The sequence below is a fragment of the Sander vitreus genome, chromosome 8, assembly GCF_031162955.1.
Source record: "Sander vitreus isolate 19-12246 chromosome 8, sanVit1, whole genome shotgun sequence".
Lineage (NCBI taxonomy): Eukaryota > Metazoa > Chordata > Actinopteri > Perciformes > Percidae > Sander > Sander vitreus.
This window is the reverse complement of record NC_135862.1, coordinates 31,991,183-32,017,368: the sequence shown is the minus strand read 5'-3', so window position 1 is coordinate 32,017,368 and position 26,186 is coordinate 31,991,183. Positions and strand designations below refer to the sequence as shown.

The window sequence follows — 26,186 nt, the reverse complement described above, 5'->3', positions numbered from 1 at the left end:
CCCACCCCCAGAAGAATACTTTGCTGGGAGGAGAGTGGACAGCAGCTCTGAAGACAGATCTTCAGATAGAGACTGCAGCAACTCCAATTCAGCCAGTGCAAAACCCAGCAGCGGGGGTCTGATCCTGGACCGCCCAGACTCCCCGCCATATCAGTGAACTTGCTGACGGTGCTGCCGTTGCACCTGTTAGGACTGGTCCCCATTGCCACATTTCAATCAGACTGAGCATTTACCATCACAAGCATCTAGCTTCAAAACACTAAATGATGGAAGTTTTCATAGGACAACAGTGTCATGGTTTGCTATGTGAGGCCCTCATGGTTTGTATGAGGCCCTCAAACACACACACACACACACACGCACACACACACACACACACACACACACACACACACACACACACACACACACACACACACACACATAAAGGGAGGTGATTCTCTGGACCAGCTAGAGAAAGCACACCATGAGTAAATGAAATGTACTTTATTAACAGGGACACAGTGTCACTGATGCAGCAGAAACCAGGATCAGACAATATCATGCAATCAATACACACACACACACACACACACACACACACACACACACACACACACACACACACTGTGTGAAAGGATTGAGTATGTCTGTGTCAGTCAGGCCAGTAGGTGGCATGTGTGAATTGTCACAGCCAGTGCCCTTTATATAGAAAGTTTGGTCAACTCAAATCATGGGCGCCATATTGGAGACCAAGGTCAGATGACTCTACAGTGTAACCCTATGGGGCGAATATGCTATCTTGAAATAAATCGCTTATTTTCACCATAAACAGGCATATACATGTTATTATCAACGTTTGTCAATATGTAAAAGGCCCTTACGGAAATATTCCAGTGCATATTTACCTTCTAAGATACAGATAGCCAACTCATCGCCTAGCTCAGAGACATTGATGTTAATAACAAGTCAGATCAAGTCAATACTGGTGAAAAAAAAACTTGATTGAAAGCAGTGTCATATCAGCTTGAACACAGAATTATTATAAAAATGCAAAAATATTAGGATTAAATAATGTGAACATTTCTTCAGTTTCTTCATCTTCCATTATATTTGGACTAAAATGGGATTGGAAGCAGTGCAAAAAGGTAATCAAGAAACAAAACATACAACAGATTTTGTGAAATCAGATACTTTTCAACAAGTATATGCATAACAAAGCATATAGCACGTTTTTAACTCTCAACCTCATGACTATTGCCCTGATGGTTTTCATTTCAGTTCATATTCAGGGAATAAAACCCAGCGATGATTTGGACCAGGAGAAGGGAATGAAGATAGAAGGAAACTTGTTAAATTTGGCTACTCTGTAGGAGAAAGTAAGAAATACAAGAAATGAAACGGTACAGAGGAGGATCATAAACAAAAAGCAATCAATTACATAGTTGCTATCTAGATGCTGTCACCTGTTGTCTTTCTGTGCATTTCCATGTGGTCATCTAGTGCCAGGCGTAATGCAAAGTCAGAAGTGTTCAAATCTGACACATAGTGGCTTTAAGGTAATTAAACTAGCACTGCGTCCAGCATGTCTTTGTGGATAAAGTCACAGTCATCCTGGAACACACAAACTTATCATTTAAGAACTTATTTGCACAGACAGAAAATGTCACATTATCTATGTCTATAATGTCACTCTACAGCGTGGTATCTCTTGTGGACAACCACAGTGGTGACTCCCTTCACGTCCTTCAGTCTATCACAGTCAAAGTCCACCAGGAGCTTCCTGACCCCGGTGCGCATGGGTGAGAATACAAACTCAACAGACACCTTCTGGCCCGGAGATATGTCACCACTGAAAAAGAAAAGAGAAAGAATAGTTAATTTTTTATTTTATTTCGTTATTGAGGTCCTGTCGTGAACCAAAGTGTTGGACAATTTTGATCTGTTGTCATTCTCTACTGTGTTTATGAACAGGTAAAAAAAAGGATACTAGGATACATTTTCTAAGTTCCTTTTTTGGTTTTGGCAGGTGAAACATACAGTATTTTAGTTTGTCAGGATCAAGTTTCTAAGTGTTTGTTGATTTAATCCTTATTTCAGCCACAAGAGGCCACTAGCATTACCCTATGTTCTAAATAGGACTAAAAGCATTCATGGTTTCCTCCAGGTGAGTTTTAACTTATCCATGCACTCTAAATACAATGTTGTGTGTTAGCAAGTTATGTAACGTTATTACTGTCATGTCTTTCTTTTGGCTAGAAATGTATTTTAATCAGCGCTAATCTATCGTTTTCACGGACGAAAAAATATATAAAAAAACTTGGAAGGATTTTTTTCACAGGAGAGAAAACTATTTAGATCAGGCTTAGAAAATGGATCCCTAGATTTGTTTTTCTCACTTGCCTCTCAGGGCTTCTGTAGGTTATATACCAAACACTGCTAGTTTGGCTACAACAGCTAGTTTTTAAACTCAAAATACTCATTCTGATCTATTGTGCTTCTGGGCTTCTAACATAGACTTAACACTTTTTGGAGGCCAGGCTGCCTTTTTAATTCTAACCAGCTTTTTAATTCATGTGGGATGTTTAGATATGGACACAACCACCATCTTTTATTCTAGTGTGTATGATATATGCGGTTGTGTGAGGAATTTGTATATTGATATATATCAATTCTTTGCACATAAACTCTTTGTACTTACTCAGCATGGACCTCAGTGGCCCTCAGTAGGCCGGCCCCCTCCACAGTGAACACGCCACCCTTCAGAGCAACTGGCAGAGGATTGGTGAAGGAGACGTAGGCTGTTACTTGATCCCGTACAAAAGCCTTTCCAGGCACCTGGAAAAAGAGACGACAGCTTTAACTTTAACATAGGTTAAACAATTATAGTGTAGGACGTCACTGTTTCAAATTTGGAAACATTAAAACATCAAAAGACTTCCACCAGACAGAATTGTGGATTAATTGGGATGAATGCCTGTTTTTGTCCAAAGGATTTCAGGTACTACCCAACCACAGGAACTGAACTCAGGGACGAAATGTGCATTTTAGATTTGCATCTGGAGAACTGTAGAGAGTATGCGAATGAGCCCAGAGACAGAGGGGGGGGGGAAATCCAGTATCCCTGTACAGTCAGTCAAAATGCAGGAAAGGCTCCTGGAAAATTTCAAAAAATCCAAGGAGCTTCCAGCTGATTGTACATACATTATCCTGCGGTTTTATACATAAACTTATTTTTTCCATTAAATACTGGGATAACAACCTCCAAGAATGATACATGGGATGTTTCTCGTGCAGTTAAATCTCATATATGAAACATCAAATTCTTGATGTCAGTAGTCTCCTAGCTCAATGTCAACCTTATGTAACTGAGATTAACCTAGACCTACACGCTCAAATTGTTTATATTTTAATTCAAATCAGTCCTCTACCTTTCTTTTAGACACACATTACACCAGCATTATAAACCTTTAAGGGTCCAACTATGACCTATGGGTGAGCTCAGTGTGTACCTACATGTACGAGGAGTTCTGGCATGCTCAGTGGGATGTTGGCGATGGTCATGATGGGTTCGCTCTCACCTGGAGCCTCTAAGAAAGCTTTCACCCTCATCGGATGATGCTCAGAGACACACCTGGCATAGTCGTCATAGTGCAGACGAAGGACTTCCTTGTGGGCTGAACACACGCACACACGCAGTATTAAAATGTAAAATGGTACATCGTGCTGCTACAAAATAAGAGCGGGATGAAGTGTGCAGGTAAGACACAGCGCTGTTGTTTTACATTATGTCTGCACCAGAGACTTTTAGTGCGTTCCATTTACCTCAGAACTCGGAAGCCAAAGCTGGGAATGATGTCACACCCAAGTTAAATGCGTTCCATTTACAAGTCGGATTGTCATTGAAAATCGGAGGTCAGGGGGCAATGTGTCCGACTTTGACCTCGGAAAATCCGACTTCCGAGTACAAATGGAACGCACCATAGATTGTGTGTTTATTTGAACTACTAACCTTTGTGAGCGGGTACTGTCACACTGATTGTTTGTCTCAGGTACTCCCCATGGTAGAGAGAATGATAACTTACAGCCATGACCAGCATGGTCAGCTTAGCATGAGCATCTCTGCTTCCTTCATTCTTCACCTGCAGGCAGAGAGGATTCATGAGTGGATGAATGAATTGACCACTGTGATGGTATCTCACTGTATGTCCATAAATCAAACAGAATACAGGAAGAATATGCAGCCCCAGATTCCCTGTGTATGATGTAATGGAATCATTTTAGCATTTGATCCATCTATTTGTTCAGCTACAGTCTAAGCACTCCATACCTCAACAATCACATCAAAGTCTGTCCCAAATACAGGCTTAGCATGCTTGATTGACAGCTTCAGTTCTCCTGGTTCTGCACTCCCATTGGTCAGCTCTGTGACCTTGCGTCCTGCCTTCTCATACACCTCTCTCTCCTCCTTGGAGCCTGTGAAGAGGACGTTGGTCCATGACAACTAGCCCTAGCCATGAGTCTAAACAGATGACTATGAGCAGACATTACACAAGTTTAACAGTGGAAGTTACAGAAAGCTGGAGCTTCAGAGCGTCCATCAGTTACATGCTCAATCAGTTGTATGATTTCCAGGGGCGCCGGGGGGGAAAGGTTAGGACAATTCCAAGGGCCCATGACTGACAGGGGCCCCAAAAAATAGGTAAAAACTAATATAAAATTATTAAACCATCATCATTCAGTATACATATTTCAAATATAATAATAAAATTAATGATCTTTTTGTTTTTACTTGTTTTTGGCAGTAAAAGTTAAATTTCGCCGTTGACCAAAAAGTAAACATCCATATTGACCGACCACCCCCCTGTATCTGCATGAAATGGTTTGGTCCTGCCTTAGCGCACTCAGTGATGGTGTTTAGTTGCAGTCAGTAGATGCGCCAGAACTACAGTGACCACAATGTTGCCAAGTAACGTTAAATTAAAATCTGGTTTTCAAAAAAGGAAAGAGAGAAAAGAGAGAGAGGAAAGACAAAGGAAAGGGTGTCAAACTGTAACCCAGTTTTTCACCAAGAAAGGTGGGTAGCCTATAGTCTGTGAGTGGTATTAACCTGTTGGCTTAATGTCCATAGTGAAATAAGCTAGTTAGCTACAGACTAGTGTTAGCCTACATTTAATCACCATTTAATCAGTGCAGGGAAACGTTTAGCAAGATATTCATATTAAATCACTGTCCCTGCCCCTTTTAGCAGACTTAACAACAGATGAGTCAGCAGCACCCCAGTCTCCCCCTAACTGTGCCCCTCCCTGTCCCAGTGAAGAAGGTGAGCAACATTGTGGTCAATGACATGCCAGTTAGCATCATTGCAGGGAGTCTGTGGGGATTTCTCTGTCTCTCTTGCTCTTTTAACCATTACAAAAAAGAAAATTAAATATTTATTAATGACAATGAAATTCAAACACATTAATAATTATTTTCTCACATAATGATCATTATGAAATAAAATAAAACAACAACAACCTACTGTCTGTACTGGATGCTGGATAGTTGGAAACAGTGTGTAGCTTACCTGAGCCTGCATGTGCATGGTTGCTTTTAATCTTGCATCAAATAGTGAACTGCATACTAGACTTGCATGCATGTACAAATCACCAGCACTAAATATTGGGCTAGTACTAGTATTGAACTACAAGAAGCAAGACAGTTGCAAGCCTTCAATTAGAGTTATGTAAAGCTTTTGATGGGACAGTAAGGTCCTAGAGATGTGGTGACAACAGCTGCGTAGAGGGGGCCCAATTCGATTTTTTGTCATGGGGCCCAAAATTCCTGGCAGCGCCCCTGATGATTTCTTTTAAAGGAGAAATCTGTAGCAAAATGAACCTAGGGGTTAATAACACATGATTACCGAGTTGACCGTTCTCTGGGATCTGTTTTCATGCTAATCGAATGTGACCAGTTTTAGCGCAAACCGCTAATTAGCTTATACCGCTAGTCATCGGGGCACGAGGAAAGTAAAAATAAATCGCTATTTCTATACCACTAACAAGCACCACACTTCCACAGTAGAATAATGAGGGTCCCTACATGTAAACCGAAGCATTGAGAACATGCTTGAGCTATGTTACTGGTTACTGGTTGCACGGTGTTTGTCATTCGACTGGTCGTGAACATTTTTTTTAATTTGTCACGCACAGAAACAGATTTGTTTCCCCGCTAAACAATACAAAATTGATTCTTCAAGTAGTGAGGTTGATTTTGTTGTCCTCTCTCTTCTTAAAAAGAGAAAAAGGATAAGGAAATATTGGGTCCATCCAATCCTGAGACTGCGCAGAGCTGAGGGATTATCCCGAGCGATTTAAAGTTTACTTCAGGATCAGGTCAGTGGCTCAGTTTGATGCTTTGCTAGCCATACTGGAGCCACATATTAAAAAGAAGATTTCTGCCAACCAATTGATACTGAACAGAGGCTGACAGCCAGGTATGGACATGCACAAAACACCTAAAAATGCGACAAAATGCAGACAATTGAACCAAATCAGATTTTTTTTTTTAATGACAGACGAAAGTTTCAGAGGCAGTGTGTAAACGTGATTGACACAATTTGAGGTGGTATGTATTTTTTACCGCGCGAAAACTTTTGGACGAAAATTTCCGAATCAGTGTTTAACACTATGGCTGCTGTATATTTCTGCAATCAGTGATCCCATTCTTTTAGTTCCTCTTTGTACAACTTTCTTACTAACCTTCAGGATATTTGTAGTGTAGAGTGACATCGTATCTGTAGTCGCCGTAAACACTTTTGGTGCTGATGTTCCTCCCCACACCTGACTGGTTCACACTGATCTGTAACAATAATACCAATCGCCATTATCATTTAGTCTTTTTTTAATTCTTTGGTCTTAAAAAGTGCAGCTGCTTTTTAAAGCTATAGTGCATAGTTTCTGTCGCCCCCATGTAGAATTCTAAGTAATGACAACAAAACTGTCGGCGCATCCACATGATACAAACCTTCAATACTCCAAATATAAGCAAATATAAAAGACAGGTCAAAACAAAATTCAATCACCTTCTTCCATTGGCCATCTTGTTGGACAATCCAGTGGATGATGTCAGCGTTCACCTCGGCGAATACAAACGGAGCGTCATATTTTACTCCCAGATTTCCCTCCTTGATGGCCGTCACTGGACACGGACCACAGCAAAACTCACCTGAAGAGTAAAAGTGTATTTTGTCATGGATTTCTTCAAACCATTTCCTACATCTTTAAATAGTTGACGCAGTGACAAGCTGCAGAAGCAAGCCTATGATTTTTTTTTAATGATGGTTTGATTATCAGGCTTTTAGAAAACACCAACCAGCCTTGAATCTAAAATATTAAAATAGGATACCACAGGAAGCCAGCACTGACAGTCTTGAGTTTATAGTAATAAAACACAACAATCAACATGTAGGATGTAAATTATTTCGTTTTCAAGGTGGAGAAGGTGAGACATGTCTTGTAAAACAAAGAGAGAGAGAGAGAGGTGAACAACAGAGATTAGGTTTAAGATTAGGAATGTACCATCACTCAGTTCTTGAGGGGTGGGGTCCAAAACCTGCCAGCCGTCATATCCTTTGGGGAGATCATCTCTCTTCATCCAGGACTCGACCCAACAGTGGAAGTTCCTGAAATCATGAGGAGAGGAGAGGAGGAGATAATTCATTACATTAGATGATGTGATGTCTCCTACTATATCTGGTTTAAAATCTGTGTTCCTTCCTACCAGCTACTGTCTTTCTTTCTTCTGTCGGCTAAGGGCTCCAATCTTTCATTCAGCAGGATGTCTATAGAGAGATTTCCATCGACATCATGGGCTGAAGAGAAGTTGGTGATGAGGCGTGTTGGGATTCCCAGACAGCGCATCACTGTGAAGATAACACACATCAGCCTGGGACCATTCGTTCCTCTGTTCCTACCTACTTTCTCTTTCTTCCTTTCCTAATACAGTGTGACGACCCTCTCCGCCATGTCTGTCTGTTACTTTGTTTAGAATAGAATAGAATAGAAGGTGTGTGTGTGTGTGTGTGTGTGTGGGGGGGGGGATAATTGCACAGTATTATCAATATTATCATAAGTATTAAATATTAAATATTGCACAGTAGGTGAGTAAAAGAAAGCCCAGAGGTTGGGGGGTAAGACTGTGAAGTCAGTGCATGTGTGAGTTCAAAGTGGTTATGGCTTTGTGTGTTTGTGTGGCTGCTTTCCTTGCAGGTACTGCAGGTGGGCGTGGCAGAGGATGGGTAAGTAGAGTGGAAGATCCTGGGCTCATTTGTTTCACTGGCAACACCTGTGCTCTATGAGCTAGTGAACTTGTTAAAAGGGCTTTTGGATTCAGTTGTGCTCCCTCCTTGTGGACACACCATCATCCTGGCCTTGGTTGCTTTTTGGTTTGTTTTACTGCACCATACAACACTACACATACATTATTTCACTCATGCACCCACTCGTCTTACTGAATTCATTGATTACACATCCCACTGTTAGTTTAAGTTTATTTTCGCTCGTCTGGTGGAATTTGATGCGTTTGAGGCCGTTATTTTGTACCAATATTGACATTGTATCTCCAGACAGATGATATGAGAAAAAAATAACATTAAGCCATGTAAACATATTCTAGTAGAAACCCAAAATACAAGTATCAACCTGAAAATGAGCATAACATGTCCCCTTTTAAAACATGTCTTATACTGTCTAGCAATTACTAGTTACTTAGGAAAACACGTTTTTCCTTCATTTTCAGAACTATTACACTTCATTCAATCATGCAGCAGTGAAATCTGTTAAAGCCTCACCTGTGCAGGCGACGGCAGCAAAGACCCAGCATTGGCCGTATTTGACCGCCGTTGCGCCGGCCTTACTCCACTGTTGAAGGATCGGCACGCTGCCGGTCCATTTGTATGGTGGAACTCCACCGGAGTATGAGTTGTCCCAGCGACCGGTCAACACTCCCCTGTCTCCGTTAGAGTTCATCTGAACAGGTGGAGACAACATGTCAATCTTTAAAGCTGTGAATCACTACATGAAGCATAGGTTTGGAAAGGACAGATTTGTATTCATGTTTATCTTTCTGACAATATATACAGTATTTATAGGGTCATACTGTATGTAGGAATCATTTGTTAATGAAACAGTAAGGTTAGTATGATGACAACTCCTTCCTGGGGAGGGTTTCTATTGATCTGTTTCTGGGAAGTAGCTATAACACCCAAGGTGTTTACATCATTGAATGTGAAAGCTTTCATGACAGAGAAAACTAAATGCAGATGTTTTCTTTTATTGTACTGCTGTTAAACTGTCAGTGTTGTTTTAGCAGCGAGTAGAAGAGATCGTCACCATCGCAGTGATCACCCTGCTGACATAGACGGGGTCATATCTCTGCTCAACGTCCATCTTTGAGTTTTTCAGGGCATCCTTGGAGTTATCCAAGACTTCAAAACAGATGTCCATCACATAGTCCTCAAACTGAGAGAGAGTCACAGGGAGATGGAGAGAAAACATGAGAGAGGAGCAAAGAAAACAAATGGTTGTTGTTGAGCAGCAGAGACCTCTGAACCTTTTTTAAAAACAGGTTTCAAATCACGTTTGTTTCCCATTGGTCGGTCTGTGTATGTGAGTGTCTGTTACTCCACCTTGCTGTCTCTCTATATGCCATCTATCTGTTTGCCTGCCTGTTTCTCTTCCTCTCTGTCCTCCCAGTAAGCTGTGAAGAAACAAGCCCTTGTTTATGTGGTTTGGTTACATTCTGACACCTCCCGTCCAGAAGTTATCTCCGTCCAACAAACAGATTTACTGATCCAGCCGAATCCCCCGAGTCTCCTCTGTCACGCTGCTGTGACAATTCACACATGCCACCTACTGGCCTGACATACACAGACATACTCAATCCTTTCACAGTGTGTGTGTGTGTGTGTGTGTGTCAGTGTGAGTTACCTGTCCATAATTCCAGGGATTACTTTTGATGTAATCCCAGGTCCCCATGTAAATGACTCCATCTTCATTCATAACATACTCCTGGAGCAGACTCTCATCAGGGAGGTACACTACATCATCTGGCACACACACACACACACACACACACACACACACACACACACACAACTATGAGTACACTGTCCTCTTATTAATGAAATAACAAACACTAGCATTAATTCATTAACAAGGTCTTTTTAAATTAGTTTTTTTGACATTAAGACAGCCTCAATTAGAAAAACATGACATATAATTTGGTGTTTTGATGATGCTGGTAATGAGATCCTCCTGTCATATGGTTTTTATCTTTGCCCATTGATGCACCAAACAGCTGACAGGATGAGCATAGAAACCCCCGCTGAATGTAAATATAAAAACATCCGTTTTGTTTTTGTTTCTTGTGGCTGAATCAAGACACACATGATACATGCAGTTAGTCTGACCTTTCTCTTGGAGAAAGCACATAGCAGAGAGAGTGTGTGTGTGTGTGTGTGTGTGTGTGTGTGTGTGTTTATGTTTTACCTTTGCACCACGGATTAAAGAGCAGGTGGAACTTAATTTTGTCGGTCTTCTCTAAAATGTGTCCATCAGGTGACATCATCAACACAGCCAGACGGTACTGGCCAATGATAGCATCTGCTGGACTGTGCAAAGTCAGCAGCATTTCATCTTGTACTCTCTGCTGGTTAAACCACCACTTGTCTCCGGCCCCACGCTCCTTCTGAACCTTAATCAGCACCTCGTCTCTGTTACCTGAAGAAACGTACAAAAGTTTATATTGCTTTAGCATCAATTTACCTTCTTACTGTTTATCTGAGTCAGGATCACAAAATATTGTTGAAATCAGCATATTTGAATGTAGCGCAGAGCCAAGACAGCTGTTGTTGCAGCTAACTATAATCGTCTAAAACTTTACTTTATTCTTATAAACAACGTTAAAAAGTATAGGCTACATATTTGCTGCATAGAAGTGTTGGTTATAGCTTGACGTGTTTTTTTTTGTTCAGCATGAGTGTATAAGCTAACTTGCTATCCTAACATTCAGCTAAACTAGCCTTGTTGCCTAACGTATTGGCACATATTTGCTAGCTTCATTGTTCTGCCGTAGCTATGAATAAATATATCTGCTAAACGTTACTAGTTATTTAAAGGTCAAGAAATACTTGGAAGAGAATAGTACAGTCCAGTCTGCAGGACAAGCTAAACTGTTGGTGTATAGGGATCCAATTGACTGCAGCATTACAGTAAGTTGTTATGATGTGTTCACATTCATTACTTACTGAATAAATATGTTTTATATTGAATTTCTTATTGTTTTGTTCTTGCTTGGTTATGCCATGCCTTTGTAAAAGGAGAATAGTTCACATTTAGCCACAGTATCTTTTGTGAGGCTGTGGGCTGTACTCACCGAGGTGCAGGACCAGTTCCAGGTGGTGTTTGGAGGGCAGAGTCTTAGAGCACTGCAAAGTTATGGAGAAGGGTTGACCCCTGCGGACAATCAGGCGCTTTCTATCAATCTCCCTGGTGCGGTGAGCCAAGTTGTTTTCATGACTTCGCAGATCCACATCATTAATCAAACCTAACAGAGACAAAGTTCAATCAGTCTGCAATACACTCTGTGGTCTGTGGTTGGCTGTCCTGTTGCCAAATAAAATATTGGCAGTGATGAAAGAGTTTCAGTTCAGTTGTGACCTTACTCAGAGTTGCATTGTGGCCACAAGTTGAACTTGATGACTACGTTTTCATCTTCAGTACACGTTCTCTTTAAAGAAATGGTTAGACATTTTGGGAAACAACACTTTTTTGCCAAGAGTTAGAGTTAGAAGATCAATACAACTCTGTACAGTAAGTATGAAGCTCCTGCCATGAGATGCGCATTACAGGAAGGCTGGAAAGAAGAGGAATCTGCTAGCCTGGCTCTGTCCAAAGGTAGCAAGATTTGCCTACCAACACTTCTAAAACTTAATGATTAAAACGTCATATTTTGTTTGTTGAATCAGTACAAAACCCTCCAAACTCAAAAGTTGTGGTGGTTTAGGGGTTTATTAGCCTGACAAGCCAGACCCACATCAAGATGTTGGGTCTGGGAACTCACCATTGGCAGGGTTCAATCCGAGGGGCGGGACAAACGGTTGTCTTTCAAATTCCCTCTGCACGTGATAGGATAGCGCTACAACCAGGCAGAGTAACGAAGATGGTAGCGAAGCTAGTTGATAGATTAAACTTTTGCCGTATTCAGTCGGCAAAACTCCGAGCACATCTTCCTTTCTTAAGAATGATTTCTGTGCCGTTCTTTGTTCTTTTCTCAAAGAAAAGCTTAACTCCAAGTCTTCCAGAAGACCGCTGTTCCCAGCAGCAGCCCGCCCACCGACTCTATACACGATGTGATTGGCCTGACCAGAGTTTGGTTTTTCCAGCTCGTAAGCCAACGGAGAGTGCCTAGACCCCCCCCCCCTGGCTGCAGACTAAATTAGCTGCTGCTAGGGTGCATCTAGATTTCTAGGCTAGGGGTTTATGTGACTTTTGCCAAGCGCAGTGACTTCCTGGAGTCTTGTCGTCACCATGGCACTGCCAGACCCCAATGAGACATGTCCTGTTACAGTAATTAGTGAGGTTTAGAAGTGCTAGTAGGCAGGTTTTGTTACATTTAGACAGAGCCAAGGTAGTTGTTTCCCACTGTTTCTGGTCTTTATGCTAAGCAAGGCTAACTCCCCTAGCTGTAGCTTCATATTTACCATTCAGGCATTAATCATCTTCTCATCTACTTCTCTGCGAGAAAATGAATATGTGTATTTCCCAATGTCAAGCTATGTGTGCTAAACTGAGAAAACTAAATTAGTTTGAGCCATAAATGTAGCTCAAATAATCAATGTGTTAAATTGTAAAATGTAGGGTCCTTTAGCCAGTCTGATCCTTGTCCTAGCTGACTTGTTGCAGGAATTAGGATGGGTCATATCACACCCAAATGTTGATACATGCATCAGCACATTTTTGACTCGTATCATGCTCCCATACGGTTTGTAATATTGACTGCAGAGAGAAAGGGAGCAAGAGATGTAGACAATAAGCATTACAGACAGACAGACAGACAGATGGGTGGATAGATAGATAGATAGATAGATAGATAGATAGATAGATAGATAGATAGATAGATAGATAGATAGATGGATAGAGAAAATCACGTACCATCGTGGTTGGCCATCACAGATCCTCTTCCTCTTCAGGTCTTTTAAAATGTTGCTCCAAGTGATGTCTTTACACTCTTCTTTTCATGCTCTGTCTCCATCACAGTTTAGTATTTATACACACAAGACTGGCCCTCCCACTTCTCCGAGACACACTCACCCCGAAACACTCACGTAATCCACCTCATCACCCTCGGTGACCTCTGACATCACTTACCAGAAACCTACATTCCTCTATGGGTGTGTTGTGCATACACGACCCATTCTCACAGCCGTGATGTAAATCTTTTGATTTGTGTACACAGATACGATTTTGCCCTGTTTTTTGTGACGCTCAGCATGAATTTCAAACAATGTATTTCAATGAGAAATTAATTTGTGCTTGCACCACGTATGTCAGTTAGGACTGCAGCAGATAAGCTGAGAAAGAAACAAAAACCATGACAACTTGTAGTGAATAAATGTTGATTAAAGCAGTGGTTACAGTCCTAAAAATACTAAAACAACAAAGCAATATAGCTTATCTGTTTGTCTATTTTACGAACTGCCGTGAGACTGCGTTGCGTATGCATGTGTGACTGTGTTTGCAATGTGTGAGTTGATAGTTTAAAGCGAGTTTTGTCATCCCTTCTGAGACACTAGGGTCTTTGTTGCTTATCCTATGCTTGAGAGGGAGAACTGTGACACTGAATGAACCCTCAATACTGTTCCAGCACAGTGGAGGAGTAACATCCCATTACTTCTTCTCTCATCAGACTCCTCTTAATAAAGAAATTATACAATTTGAGCAAATGTTAGGTTTTGAGCCTCCTCTAATTTCACCACTTAGTTTGACTTCATTATATTCACCCATTCATTTAGTTGAATTACTGAACGAATCTGAGAGATGGTTGGCGTTTTAAAAGGCTGTAACAAGGCTGGTTCTGCTTTCCATTCTGCAAGTAGGGCAATTGCAACATAGTGACCTATGACTAACTTCCAGTTAATATTCAATATAAAATTACTAACCATTTACAAGCTAAGTAATATGTATCTATTGCGCGCTGCCACACATGAGAGAGGACAACTAACAAACTGTGCCATTCATCATAAGCTTTGGCTTTAACAACTTACATACATACATTACAACACACAACATGGCCCTAAAAAAAGAAGCACTGAATGCAAAATATGTGGACTCTAGTTCAAAGACTTGAGACTTGACTTGGACTGTAGTTCAGAGACTTGGAGCATCTCTGCCATATACATGCCCCTGTTACTGTAGTGACTGACTCAGATAAATATACAAGTACACATAGCCTTCTTATAGCCATTCAGTGTAAACTCATTCCAACAGGTTGAGATGAATAAGTTGGAAGTGAAAAGGCAACATATGAATTTCTTGTGGTGATGTGGCAGCTGTGAGCCAGGCGCCTGCCTTTGAATTCTGATTACACACCAACAGCAGAGACATAGGGTGTCCTCTAGTCCACTAGATCCCACACTTTTTCACAACAAGGACCCCTAAACTGACACAAATTAGACCACGGACCCCCATCTGATAGGAGTTTTGCTTTTAGATGTTTATTACAGAAAGTGTATAAAACCCATTAACGCAATAGTCTTACATTCTATAGATGGAATTATAGTGAAAATAAATGATTCCCCCTTTTGCTGGGGAACCCCTGGAATCCCCTCAAGGACCCCTGGGGTTCCCCCAGACACCCCTTTGGAACCACTGATCTAGTCTAGATGACACTAGTCTATATCGACGATGTTCCACTTCCAGGATTTTACAGGTGCTGCCGGAAATTCCGCCGGATTGCCCTCTTTTCGGTCGGTTGTCTGTTACCTTCCGCTTTCTTTGTGTTGGCATTCTAAACTCCGGTGGATTTATGAGGACTATGGTTAACTGCTCCTCAAATCTCTGCAGGGTAAATCCAGACAGCTAGCTAGACTATCTGTCCAATCTGAGTTTTCTGTCGCATGACTAAAACAAGTTCCTTCCCGAGGCTATTTTGCAATAAAGAAGAAAGAAATGCCAATAAACCAGAGCACATTTTTCTCCCATCCCAGAATGCTGTGTGGACTAGCCAGACCTTCCTCTGCAGCGCTGTGGAGGAAGGTCTGGCAATGCAAGACTAAGATGATACAGACCGTCTATACAGACTATACAATAGGAAATCCATCTATACCCATCGAAGACTGTACACTTGATATGGTTTTAAATGAGTACTAGCGTTCTAGAATTGCATTTAAGATTAAGGGTGTTAATTAAGGGTTAATGTGTGGTACGCGTCATGAACAGTAATTTGACTTTAATATTCTTACTTTCCACATAGGTAATGACTCATATATGCATTTGTGCTTGCAATGCCAGTCAAAACACTCCTTGTTACATACCGATGACTGATTGGACAGTGACATTAAGCAGAAGAGCAAACATTTTGTTGAGTAAATATGTGCCTTGCTGAGAATGCATCTGCCTGATGGGAAAACAGTGTTCGTAACAGAGTGATATTAGCCTATGGAATGCTGGGATGGTCATGTTTCGGGAAAACAAGGTCTTTGACTGACCTCAGCCTCCCAATCACACCAAAGTGTCAACAGAGTGACATACTGATGGGAAGGGGAAAAAAGTGCAATGGACTTAATTTTAGGGTAGCTCGATTATGGAAAAAAATCATAATCACAATTATTTTGGTCAATATTGAATTCACGATTATTTAACAAGATTAACCATTGACTTTTGGAAATATGTTAAATTGATTGTAGACAACGTGAAACAGTTAAACAAATCCACAGTGAAAACACCTCGAACTGTGAAATTTCCCTTAATACATTTCCCATTGAACTTTTTGAATTCCCCTTAAAATAAATAATCTAAAAAATATATTCAAATATATTCAAAATATATTTATGTTGGCTGAGTGAGTTTAGCCTTCAGGAGAGGCAAATGATCATGTGTCATTGAGAACACAAGACAAAATAAGAATTTGCTTGCAAAACATAATGTGCAAAATAATTATTTCTCTCGATTACATTGTTTTAGTGATGTTATGACACATACCTCATTACACAGCTCGACTTCGTTGGTCGCTTTCTACACACACACACAAACGTCATGCAACTTATTTGAATGCAAATAAATGCATGTATTTATACCAAAAAATAATCAACACAAATAATGTAAGCCTGTGTGTGGTGGTATATGTTAATACTAGCTAGCTCAAGCTACAGAGGCAGCTCCAGCATTTGAGCCAACAGCAGATAATGAAAATGATCTACTCATGTTCAATATACGGAAATCTTGTTTGTTAAACTAACATGACTTCTTCATGTCAATTTAAAATATATGATTTCTTTATGTAAAGTATATGCAAGGTTGGGGAGTACAATTAACAGGATTACGTATTTTACAGTTTTTCTCAATCGTTTTGGCACAATCGTCGAATGACTATTAAACTTTATCAAACTATATGACTATTTATATGAACATCAGGTCAGCTGTTCACATGACTATAGTCATTTGTCATTGCTTTGGCACAAAATGCATCGAGTAAGCCTTACAGATCAAAAGTTTGCATTCATTTGCTATTAAATCATATTACTCTCAAATGCAATTTTACACATTCATTGTGTAAATCCCTACATGCAAAATAGAGCACCCACAATCACAATAACCTGTCACACATATATTAGATACATAATAGGCATGTGGTTCTGTTGTAAAAGCGCACAAAACTAAGGGGTAGTGGTAAGGGGTAGGGGTAAGATAGAGAAATGAGACTAAGGCTATATGGGGAACAATACAAATTCCTCACAATTTAGAGCAACCAAATGCAAACAGGTGACAGGTGAGGATATCACAGCAGATTGTCCCTCGTTGCATTGCAAGTCAGGATATCAGGTGTGATGTCAAAATGTTGTGGCCAGACAGACAGGGGAGATTGGATGACCCTTGAGGTTAATACATTTGCAGCATATTTTGTTTTTTCTTGCACATCTGGGCCAGTGGAAGCACGTAGATATTAAACAGCATTTCAGAACTGATTTTAAGTACATATTAACAATGGAAAGCCATTCTTATCAGTGTATCTTAATTGGAAATCAAATGAATGCAAAGAAAGTTACTTTATGAACTTGTCTTTAAGATTTGTAATTGTTTATTATTTATTTACTGTAAGCAAAAGATAAATGTGTGAATCTGTCATTATTGCACAATTCCTACAAGTACCTAACCTAACTGAGATGTAACACTAACACTTTGCTTATAAAGTACAAACAAAATGGTCCAAAAACTGGATGCCACAGCAGGACATTTGTAACCTTTACGTTTTTCTAATAAGGAATGTAACAATTCTCCTGGACAGAAAAGGGGGTGGACAATGTCCCAAATGACAAAAACAGTCAAAAAAACAATACAAACAACCGAGTCCTAAAACCGTATGCTGATATACATAGTCAATATAGTGTGCAGTAACTTCTAAATATTTTGATTACTCACTGACGTCCAGTGATCACCGGTTAATGAGACAGCGTTTGCAGCACTTTGCAGCAGTTCCAGTGTGGCTGCTTTCTCCGTGTCATACAGGCTGTGTATGCGTGAAACCACTGTCCCCCTTTTAAACTTTCCATTCAGAATCTTATTGGCATCCATTTTGGCATCTCGCGCTCGCCATCCACTCAAAACGTAACGTTAGCCTACTACTCTTTGGCCGGCTCGCAAGCCCAAACAAGTGTGTGCGGCGTGCCTGTTGTTTTGTTCCCAGTCTAGCTACATCCGGTGTGGTGTTGTAGTTTTTCTAACGTTACTAGTTGTTGCAACAGCATGTGAAAAAAACTACAAAGTTTGCTAGGCCAAAAAGAACATTAATCTTGCGATAAAAAAATGTACTGAGCCAGAAAGGCCAACCCAGTTTTCCAATCGGTCCAGTAGTATGTTGTGGTCGACCGTATCAAATGCAGCACTGAGGTCAAGTAATACTAAGACTGTGGTTTTGCCACTATCTGTGTTCAAGTGGATGTCATTAAACACTTTGACAAGAGCTGTTTCAGTGCTGTGGTGTGGACGAAATCCCGACTGGAAGGCATCAAAAATATTTATGTATTTGCAGTTGGCTGTTGTGTACATACAATGAGAAAGTATAGTGTGTGCCATGGCTGACATCAAAACTATTCAGCTGCCTAAATATACAATGTTAGCAACTGGACAATATTACATAGTGGGTAACTATCACACTTTCAGAGTAAAGTGTAATTTGACAAGATGTCTTTGCATTTTGACTGTCTTGGTCTAAGCAATGATAAAGGAACCTTTTGTTTTGATGGAAATGATTTATTCATTGATGGATTTATTTACATTTGAAACAGGAGTTAATTATTTTGATGGAGTAATCACCTTTTGCAGGTCACATAGAGTGGTGTGCTGAATGTACCATGTGGTGTGGTACTGGCCCGATTTCCATGAAACTTGGTGGAAGGGTGTAGCATGGACCAAAGACGAACTCATTACACTTTGGAGTGGATCCGACTCACAGGTCAGATACACAAATTCATTATATATAGCTTTTGTTAACTTGCAATATGGCTTTGGCAGAGGTCTGCATTCTCCAAATGCCCTTCTAGTTTGTATTTGTTTTATTTTTAGAAAAATCTCAACAAAAACCTTCACACTAAACTGAAAAAGACTGTTGCTGCAATTTTGTTAATTTTGCAAGAATAACACTTATTGTTTGATGAGGAGCCTACGATCAAAATGATGAAGTTACTGTTTAATGCAGGACACTTTTTTCATGTTGTGGTCAATTTAGAGATTTTGGTCTATTTTGCTTTCATGTCTTCTTTTACTTTAATGGAAATCAAGCTTCCAAAATACACATTTAGATGGTATTTGTTTTAGGCTGCATCTGTAGATTTCTTCTAAATTAATCTACATATTTAAACCTAACATTTAAGGGGGAAAGACTCTTAACTCATTAACTGGGGAAGTTCTTTGCTGATATGTTTTAGTTATTTTGTTTATCCTGTTCACCTGCAGTGCCTTGTCAAATGAATGCAAATTAACGCATTTTAAATAGTTAACGCCTAGTTTGCATATCAATGTGGCGATTGTGATGACGTTATTAGACACAGATTTTACCGTAGCTGTTCACCCGGAGTGTCTCCATTAAGTACAGTAGCTACATTAGTCTGTATGGCCATGATGCCTCAGCTAAACCTTTGCTTATTTATTACATTAGCTATTGTAGAATAAAAGTTGCTGACAGTTAAAATTGCATTGTGTTGCAAAAGGGCTGTGTGCAGTCATTGAGGAACTGGTTCAAGGCAATATCTCTGACACATAGGAGGTTAAGCTTAAAGGGGTGATAGAATGATTATATAGGGTATTTCACACTGTTCCTTAAGGTCTCCTAATAGGGTATGTAACATTGGTTGGACTGAAAATGGCCCGGGTGCTGTTCTATGGGCCCTAATGCTACCCTGTGAAAAAGCCCTGGATGAAAAGAGGATTTCTCCCTTATATGGTCTGCTCATGAATATTTAGATGAGCTGCGCACTGATTGGTTGGTTGAAGCACCAGAAACCATATTTGAGATCTATATAGTTGATTTCTCGCATAAAAAAGTCTCAGAAGTGAATTTAGTAATGAAATAGCAGACGAACAATGTATACAATTTCTGAGATCTGCGACCTAGATTCAGAAGACCAGTTGGCCTCAGATCAGTGGTTTGTATGTAAATGTTGGGGCGTGACAAAGGTACAGACTAGAGCCAAATAAGGTACAGCCACCAAGTTGATGTCAGCTATTAGCTTTGTGTGCCCGTTTTCAAAAGCAGTGAGATTGTGAGATTTGCATAGGAAAGGGATGTCAATGGGACTCTGAGGTTCTATGTATGCCTATTTTACCCACCAAACTGTCGTAATTCAACTATGACAAGGTAAACTCGGTGTTGCATTCTATCACCCCTTTAAAGGGGTGATAGAATGATTATACAGGGTATTTTACACTGTTCCTTAAGGTCTCCTAATAGGGGACGTAACATTGGTTGAATTGAAAATTGCCCGAATGTTATTTTAATAGGTCCTTAACTACCCTGTGAATATGGCTCTATTTGGAACAAGAGCTTTTCTTCCAAATATGGTATGCTCATGAATATTTAGATGAGCTGCGCGCTGATTGGTTTGAGCGAACCCCATAGAAACACATTGGAGACGAGACAGCAGGTCTCATATTTCAGACACTGCAAAGGTATACATTGTTTGTCGGGCTATTTCGTTATTAAATTCACTTCTGAGACTTTTTTAAGCGAGAAATCAACTATATAAAGCTCAAATATGGGCCGTTTTACGAAAATTGATGGCTAATTGCAAATTTAGTAAGACGTGTCGGATTTTAGGAGCTCCACACAGTCTGACGAGGAACCTCCATACCATACCATCCTCCATACCAACCTCCATACCCAGTTAAAGTTGTTTCTCGGTTACTGGACGACCGGGGCTCGGGGCTGCACGGAGCTCTGGAGCTGCAAGCTAGGACCGTGGTAAAGTTGGTTTTATATTGGACATTGGATATTCGACACATTTGAAAAATCTATTATGCGGCTTGCCATTTTGACCTATTCATGTCAAAATACTTCTGATGAACTCAGCTAACCCCCCTACACATAACACAAAGCTTATTTTTTCCAAAAAAACATGCTTTGATTTTTAAAATATTTTTTTATGTAAAAAATACTATAAATCTATTATGCGGCCTGACCTTTTGACCTATTCATGTCAAACCACTTTTGGTGAACTCAGCTAACCCCCTACACATAACACAAAGCTTCTTTTCTCAAAAAACCCATCCTTTAATTTTATAGAATTTTTATTAGACAAAAATTGCGCAAATTACGCACAAACAAATGTGTGTAGGTAACTATGAAAACACCAACTTTGACATATCTCAACCAAAATAAATGCTACCAACACGAAACTTAAATCTTAGTTTGCCATGACCCTCTCGGGGTCCCCCACACATTTTAAGAAGATCGGCCATTAAGGGGCGCTGTAGCCAACATAGACCAGTTTCGGCCCTTCTACTCAATCAATGTTAATGGGATATTTGCAACGGCAACGTACCGCAGACCTTGCGGCTCACACATGGCGATATTTACTGACGTTTGCCTCCTCACCATTACGCTTTGGGTCCCACTTTCACGCGCTCCCCCGGGGGCTACTCACGTCATAATTGCTTGAAGTTCTAGTTATTTATTGTTTTTCCCACAGTGTACATTGAAACAATTCTTCTGGAACATGTACCATTCCGGTTGCTGGAGTACAGAGATCTTGGAACCATCTTCTGTATGAGTCAAATTGGGTCTACAAAGATAAAATAAAGTAATAAAAATATTTAAAAAACCCAAAGGATGGTTTTTTGAGGCTTTGTGTTATGTGTAGGGGAGTTAGCTGAGTTCACCAACAGTGGTTTGACATGAATAGGTCAAAAGGTCAGGCCGCAAAATAGATTTATAGCAATTTTTAATATTAAAAAATATTTTAAAAATCAAAGGATATTTAAAAAAAAAAAAAGAAGCTTTGTGTTATGTGTAGGGGGGTTAGCTGAGTTCATCAGAAGTATATTGCCATTGATAGGTCAAAATGGCAAGCCGCATAATAGATTTTTCGAATGTGTTGAATAGCCAATGTCCAATATAAAACCAACTTTACCAGGGTCAAGCTAGGCTATGTGTCCTACTTTTACTTTTTGCACAATATACCTTTACACTAAAGTACATTTGGATGCTTACTTCTTTTGTATTTTTATTAGGCCTAAGTAAAACATTTAAGAGCCACCCACTGATTCTACTAAAGAGTGGGTTTTTATTTATGCTCCTGGATTCCATGGTCATTATGAATTTAATCAGAATCAGCCGAGTGGCTGAATATGTGGACATAACTGAGGAGTAATTTTATTAATTGTTCTCAATGTACTTAGACAAATGGACACAGCTTAAAAAGTAAGGTAAAGAATAAGGGAGGGGATTCAGAAACTTAGGTATAAATATACATATTAAAATGTACATGATCAAAAACACATAATGTGTATAGGGGTCCTCTGTTAACTCTGACCAGTTTTTGTGATAATTTAATACTAATTTAATAATTTTAAAGCCACTAGGAACAGACTGTGTTGGACAATATAATACAAACACACTTGGCTTCAATAACATCTAGAATTGTTTTTATATGTGTCTCAATAAATACATTATGGGAGAAAGTAGATCAAGTTTAACATTGATTAATATGGATCACAATGTTAGTTTTGTAACTAAAGAACCACAGCCTTATGAGACTTTCGGTGACCAGGAACAGACAAGGATTAGTAGAAATAATGGCCCATCAGCGAGGCATTTTACCAATCTGAATTTGCAAATAGTACAGCTAAGATATATATTAATCATCTGACTTTGTTTTGATTTCTAATCATCTTAACTTGTAAACCAAAAACTACATCGCATAGCTCACTATCACTGGTGCATTATAGATGAAATGCTGCCAGGAGAAGCCTGTAGAAAAAACTGATTATGCAGTTCATAAACTGTACAAATGAGAATAATGTGAATACACCCAGAAGTTGAAGACAATATATAAGAATATTTGTAAACAAATTTTTCTTAGTAGATCAACGCTGCCACCCTGTGACTAGAGTGTGGCATAATTGACAGGACAGAATATTCAAAAAAATATCCTTTCTTGTTATATACAATAACATGTTTACAAAATACAAATTAGTACAAGTGGTTGTCTTTCTGATTCTTTATTATGCTGTACAGAATTTAAGGCAAACTGGGACAAATGTGACAGATTTTGAACATTAATATTTCTAAGCTTGTCTGCCATCAAGTGTGATTGATGTAGAATTATAGTTCAAAACATTTCCCTTGTGATTATTACTTGCCTCAGATAAATCTGCAGGACCATTACTACTAAAGTGTAAGTAAGATAATGGTTCAATAGCTTACCTTATTGATTTAATCTCTTTCTTTGTCTCTGAAAAACAATTCTTTGATTTTTTTTTTGTGGCATTTTAGGCCTTTATTAGATAGGACAGCTTAGACATGGAAGGGGAGAGAGAGAGGGGGGGAATGACATGCAGCAATGGGACACAGGTTGGAACCGAACCCGCTGCGTTAAGGACTGAGCCTCTGTATATAGGCGCATGCTCTACCAGGTGAGCTACCCAGGCGCCCGACAACTCAACAATTTATGGAACATAATGGGGCATAAAATTCAACATTTATACACATTACCTGTACTTCACATTGTATATCATACATAAATAGCTAAATAATAAATAAATAAATAGCACTTCTCATAATTGAGAAGCTACATTGCTATGACCTGTTTACCTACCTGTGAGTGGATTGAGTACATTTGTTTTTTGTACCTTATTCATTATTCATATTTAGTGAATATATTTCATTTCCACTTTGTACTGCAACTGCCGGACAACAATTCCCCTTGGCATAAAAAAGTTCTCTTATTTCCATTGACTCAATTGCTTACATACTGGATGACTTAATATTTTATTATCTCTTAAAATATTAGAGCTGTCTCTGAGCACTCCTCTCTATACTGCCCCCTTGTGGGCCAAGTTTAAAAAGGCAAGCATGCATTAGCTTCAGTTTGCCTTTAATGACTATATGCGGACATTACTTAAAAAAAACCTAAGTGGTGTAGTGCAAGCAAACTGTTTTGTAATGCAGGAGTCAACACTTTCCAGTCTCCACTGAAAAACCCTGATGTACAAATTTGACTGAATGATTCTCAGAACACCATCATGCTGCTGTCAAATCCTAGTTTTGGTGTTGTATGATACCAGTCACTCCTGTGGAAACATTGGTACAAGACACTGGGGTTTGGTTTTCAAAGGGAATCATTTCATTTGAAAACACAACTTGATTTATCCACTTTATTATTTATCTGTGCATTTCATACATCCAGTTATTCAGGTCAGGCTATTATTAGTAATGATCCTGCATAATGGCAGCTGCTCTGGAGCTGCTGAAAAACCCCTGTGATGCAATGCAATCAATTGTTGATGACACAGTCCAGAAGTTGAGTGAAGTTAAATAAAGTTCCATATATGTGCATTGTTAAATTATTTAATTAAGAAAACACAGTTAAATCAGTCTTATCAATTTTTATTTAAAGAATTGAATAGCAAACATAGAAACAGGTATTGTTGTCAAAGAAAGGACCTGAAATTGTAAAGTAGAAAAACTATGAACTAAGCAGTTCTGGGTTAATGAGTGTCTCAGCTCTCTGATGGTGGGGGCGCAGCCCTGCGCACAGCCTTTGCCAGGGCTTGTTGGATGACTGGGTACAGTTTATAACATCCCTCAATGCAGGTCCGAACCCCGGCTGCCAGAGTCTCTTCAGTCATTTCTCCATCTGACTGCAGCCCAGAAATCTGGTTGAGGCTGGGGAGGAACGCAACAGTCAGACCGCCCTGGTTATGGCTGCTGGCTGAGCTGCAGCTGTTTTCCTCCATGTAAGAAGGGTCAACCACATAAGAGGCACCATCCTGGCGTATGGAACAACCAAGCACCAGGTCATACATTTCGATCCCTGCATCTGCGAGGGCGAGAGAAGCGCATGTGACTGCGTGGGCCAGAACTGAACCGCTGTTCTCAAGAACCATCACGTTGACCTCGATCTGAGAACGAGGATATTTGTTGAGGCACACGGCTGGCTGCAGACTCTCATGCAGCATCAGGGAGAGGTCCTTGTCCTGGCTTCCCTGAATCCAGGAGCCCCTCTCCAGGCAGGAAAATGGAGCGAAACGCATGTCAGTAGTCAACCTGGATACACAGAGAAATACAGTTTTGTTAAAGTCTTCGTATATAGACACACACGCACAGCCGTCTCAAATTGATTTTTAATCGCGATTACGAACAACTTTAAAATGAAAAACGATTATTCTGCAAATAACGTCTGGCAAGTAATCTCATTTTGTCTAGTGTTCTGAATGAGAAAAAAAAAAAGTTAAAACAGGAAAGGTATTGAGGAAACATTGATGCTACAACAGCACCTCTTAAGATTATAACAGGGATATGCCCCTTAGTGAACATTTATAATCAAAAGGGCATGCTATTTAATATTTGTGTTCCCAGAGAATGGTACCTACTCCACATGGCTATAACAGTGCCAGGTGCCTTCATGAAATATGCCCCCAGTAAATAATGAAGCCAGAAGCTTCTTTTTGGCCTTCCAAATAAAATATTTAATATTGATGTGGATAATTACTACTTGGTCTAGTTTGCACTTATTTTTGGTATGCAAGCTCCTAGTTGTTTCTTTTTATGTTATGGTCTGTCTTTTCACATTGGTGTTCTCACTTAAACATGTAACTTCTGTTAAATACTTAAACTATCTATCTGAAGTTTGCTTATATGAGCTAACGTTAACATTCAGCCAACATAAGCTAGGTCTAACTTTACTCACACAAAACCAAGGCTGCGTTTTACTGCTTATGAATGCAGGCAGAATGTTTAAGTTACGATGTCTCGCTTTGACGTGTACTTCCTGTGTTGTAGATCAATAAACAAGTCAAATAAAATAAATACATTTTGTCAAATCACTACATACCTTCCACATTTCATATCGGTCTCATCTTTCCGCTCTGTTTCTCTGGGGCCATAAACGCAGCACATCAACTTGGTGTTTCCAGCCTCGATGTAAGCAGAGCCTTTAGCCTGGCTCACCAGCCCGCACCGGACAAAAACAGGCCGGACGTCCACTTGATCCCGCTGCCGACCGTCCGCTCTGGGGCCTTGCGAGGGAAGAACGGCCGCGGGTTTGCACAAAAACAAAGACGGACTTTGGGACACTTCTGGGCCACGTACACGTTTGGTATCAACCGGCATGGTGCAGTGAAATGAAGGGAATGAACTACCCAAACAGCGCGCATATGTGTGTGTAGAAGTCCAGCACAAACCTGTCCCCCGGAAACAGCAAGCAGAGAAATGATTCCGCTTTTGCGTCG

The 26,186-nt window shown here is 40.0% G+C and overlaps 2 protein-coding genes across 2 annotated transcripts; both read right to left on the bottom strand.

Moving 5' to 3' along the window:
• Window positions 1-1,561: 1,561 nt before the first annotated feature.
• Window positions 1,562-13,191, bottom strand: tgm2l (transglutaminase 2, like). Its single transcript, XM_078256176.1, has 15 exons — window positions 13,176-13,191; window positions 11,398-11,568; window positions 10,512-10,742; window positions 9,951-10,069; window positions 9,354-9,482; window positions 8,813-8,990; window positions 7,744-7,885; window positions 7,542-7,645; window positions 7,046-7,188; window positions 6,723-6,822; window positions 4,310-4,455; window positions 3,992-4,121; window positions 3,496-3,656; window positions 2,681-2,817; window positions 1,562-1,831 (listed from the first exon to the last, which is right to left on the bottom strand). The coding sequence occupies exons 1-15, from the start codon at window positions 13,189-13,191 to the stop codon at window positions 1,669-1,671; spliced, it is 2,070 nt and encodes a 689-aa protein (XP_078112302.1). The 3' UTR covers window positions 1,562-1,668.
• An 11,135-nt stretch (window positions 13,192-24,326) lies between these two features.
• Window positions 24,327-26,160, bottom strand: exosc6 (exosome component 6). The gene is made up of 2 exons (XM_078257842.1): window positions 25,790-26,160; window positions 24,327-25,002 (listed from the first exon to the last, which is right to left on the bottom strand). The coding sequence occupies exons 1-2, from the start codon at window positions 26,065-26,067 to the stop codon at window positions 24,456-24,458; spliced, it is 825 nt and encodes a 274-aa protein (XP_078113968.1). The 5' UTR covers window positions 26,068-26,160; the 3' UTR covers window positions 24,327-24,455.
• Window positions 26,161-26,186: the final 26 nt, after the last annotated feature.